This window comes from Calidris pugnax, unplaced genomic scaffold (assembly GCF_001431845.1).
Source record: "Calidris pugnax isolate Ruff unplaced genomic scaffold, ASM143184v1 scaffold187, whole genome shotgun sequence".
In the NCBI taxonomy this organism is placed as follows: domain Eukaryota; kingdom Metazoa; phylum Chordata; class Aves; order Charadriiformes; family Scolopacidae; genus Calidris; species Calidris pugnax.
This window is the reverse complement of record NW_015090969.1, coordinates 2381347-2383872: the sequence shown is the minus strand read 5'-3', so window position 1 is coordinate 2383872 and position 2526 is coordinate 2381347. Positions and strand designations below refer to the sequence as shown.

The following is a 2526-nucleotide window of genomic DNA, read 5'->3' as shown; positions in this document are numbered from 1 at the left end:
CACAGTCGCAGGGGTTTATTAGGCAGTGGCAAAGTCAAATGGCAGCGGAGCCGCTCCGGCTCCAGAGGGGGGTGGCCAGTGCTCTGCTCTCCCCGGGGCTCTCACACAGTGGGGGGGTCTCTTGTTTTGGGGGGGCTCCAGGCTGCAGTCCCAGGGGCACAGGGGGTCCTTGCTTGCTGCTGGGGTGGGGATGGGGCTTCCTCAGCACGGGGTGGGTCTGCCGGGAACAGGGGGAGGCGCTGGGGCCGGGACTCCCCAGCAGGGATTCCTGTGAGGATGAAACTACCACCTTGTACAGGGCACGGTGCCAGCTCCCCACGGCCTGGGAAACGCTTCGCCGGGGGGGGTGGGGGCAAAATCGGGAAAATCACCTGGGAAAATCACCCAGCAAAAAAGCCCCTGCTGAACCCTCGCCCCTGTGTTTGAGCCAGTGGCTCCCAGGGTGCCGCTGCCGGCTTTGTCCCCTGCCCTGCCCGCCCCGGGGGAGAAAAGGGGAGCTATGCTCGCCCCCCCCGCCTGTGGGCACAGAGATGGCAACTAAATCTGGGCACTCGGCTAGGTGCAGGAGAGCTCGGGAGATGGCTGCCAGGGGGGACAGCGTTGCCCCATCCCCTCACCAGCCCGGGCAGAGCTCCTGGGTGAGAGGGGGCAGCGAGAGGCCTTGCTGGATGCCTGGCGGCACCTCGCAGTCACATCGGGCTCACAGGGTGCCCCAGGCGTCGGGCAAAGACCCAGGTGGAGCTGGCAAGTGGGGACAGAGTGGCCAGGAGAGGGGACAAGGCCACAAAGCAGCCAAAGGCGAAGGAGGTGACGCTGGGGTATTGGCTGGGGGATGCCCATGCTTGGGTGACCATTTTCCACCGGGCTCAGCAGCATCACATCATCCCCTGCTCCCCTCCGGCAGCCTCCCCGCGGCAGCACCTTGTGAAAAACAGAGGGCGAGCGTGACCCAGGGGGACGCTGCCCACCCGCCTCCCCCCCGCCGTCCGGGCACCCCGGGGCTGCGGCTCTAGGTGCCGGCCCCGCCGCTGCCGGGTCTCTTCTCGGTGAAGAAGCTTTTGAGCAGCATCACTTGCCCAACGCTGACCACAAAGAGGATGAGGGTTTCCCCAACCGACCAGTAGGAGACCCGGCCGTTGAGGTCCTCGGCCCTGCTCCGGTCCTGCGCTTCCCGCAGGCGGTAGTGGGTCTGGGAGTCGATCACCGTGTTCAGGGCCTCATGGATGGTGACGCAGGCGGACTCCATCTGGGGAGAGAGAAGTGTCTCCATCGCGCCTGATGCGGCACAGCTCGGGCCCGGCGGTGGTGGCCGAGGGAGCTGGGGACCGCGCTGGGGCACCCGAGGGCAGGGCAGCAGTGCCTTGTGCTGGGGGTCTCTGCCAGCCCCCACCCCAGAGCGGTTCTGCTCAAGGGGCAATGCTGGCGGGTGGGGGGAACCTTTGGGGAGCCCAGCTGAGGGGCTGGGGGCCAAGGGCAGGGTCTGGGTCCCAGCCCAGGGCTCACACCAAGGGATGGATAAGCTCCGCTGCTCTTCCCTCGTGCGGGATGGGAGCGGGGTGCTCAGGCTGGGGGAGGTTCAGACCCAGAGCAGCCCCCCCTGTTCCTCTCTGCCCGCGCCGCTGGGAGCAGGAGGTGGCTGCCCACGGCGGGGGGGTTGGCTGGCAGTTGGCACTTCTGCATTTGGTGGAGGAGCCCCCAACTGTCATCCTGTGGGGCCGTTTGGCCGCAGGCTGGGGCTGCAGCAGGACTGTCCCCCCCGGCAGCGTGCGGGGACCCACCTGTGTGAGGGCCGTGACGCGGTTGCTCATGTCGGGCAGGATGGGCGGCTCGTCGCCCACCTGGAAGTCGAAGTAGACGGTTTTGTGGGAGAAGGTGGAGAACTCGTTGCTGAAGCAGAAGGTGTAGACGCCCTGGAGCTCGGTGCGGTGTGGGAAGCTGTCGTACTGCTTCTTGGTCTCCTTGTAGATCGTCTGGCCGTTGGGGTCCTCCACGAAGCAGTCCACGTCGTAGTGTCCCCCCGTGATCACCTGCGCCAGGAGATGCAGGTGGCACCCGCTGAACTACGTGGCAAGAGCCTCCTGCCCCGTGGGGAGCAGCTCTGCCCAGCCCCACGCCAGCGTGCTCAGCCGTGCCCACAGCGAGCGGGCACCGTGCCCATGGCTGTCCGCCACGGGACGGGGGCCCAGCCGGGGGGGGCCAGGGGAAACTGTGCCCCACGGTACCTGCAGCTCAGGTGGGGTGTCCAGAGCTCAGGTGGGGTGTGTGGACAGGGGGACAGTCCTGACGGCCGGGTCAGGGGCTTCTGTGGCCACTGTGGGCACACCCCAGTACTGGCTCTGAGGTGGGCAGGGGGCCAGGGCTGGGAATGTCTCCCAGTGCAGCGTGGGGGGGATCTGGGGGGTGCAGGGGAGAGGTGCAGCTGCAGCCTTGCCTGGGGAATGGCAGGGGCACAGGCAGGGGGTACGGGTGAGGGAACACAGGCAGGGACACAGGGACAGGGGTACAGATGGGGGAACATTGGTGGGG

The 2526-nt window shown here is 67.4% G+C and overlaps 1 protein-coding gene across 1 annotated transcript in view; it reads right to left on the bottom strand.

Moving 5' to 3' along the window:
• TMED3 (transmembrane p24 trafficking protein 3) overlaps window positions 1-2526 on the bottom strand; it is a 4465-nt gene continuing 1939 nt past the window's right edge. The window contains exons 3-4 of the mRNA XM_014952693.1: window positions 1779-2060; window positions 1-1246 (exon numbers count right to left, since the gene is read on the bottom strand). Coding sequence (XP_014808179.1) covers window positions 1010-1246; window positions 1779-2060 — 519 coding nt within the window. The 3' untranslated portion in view covers window positions 1-1009. The remainder of the gene's footprint in view (window positions 1247-1778; window positions 2061-2526) is intronic.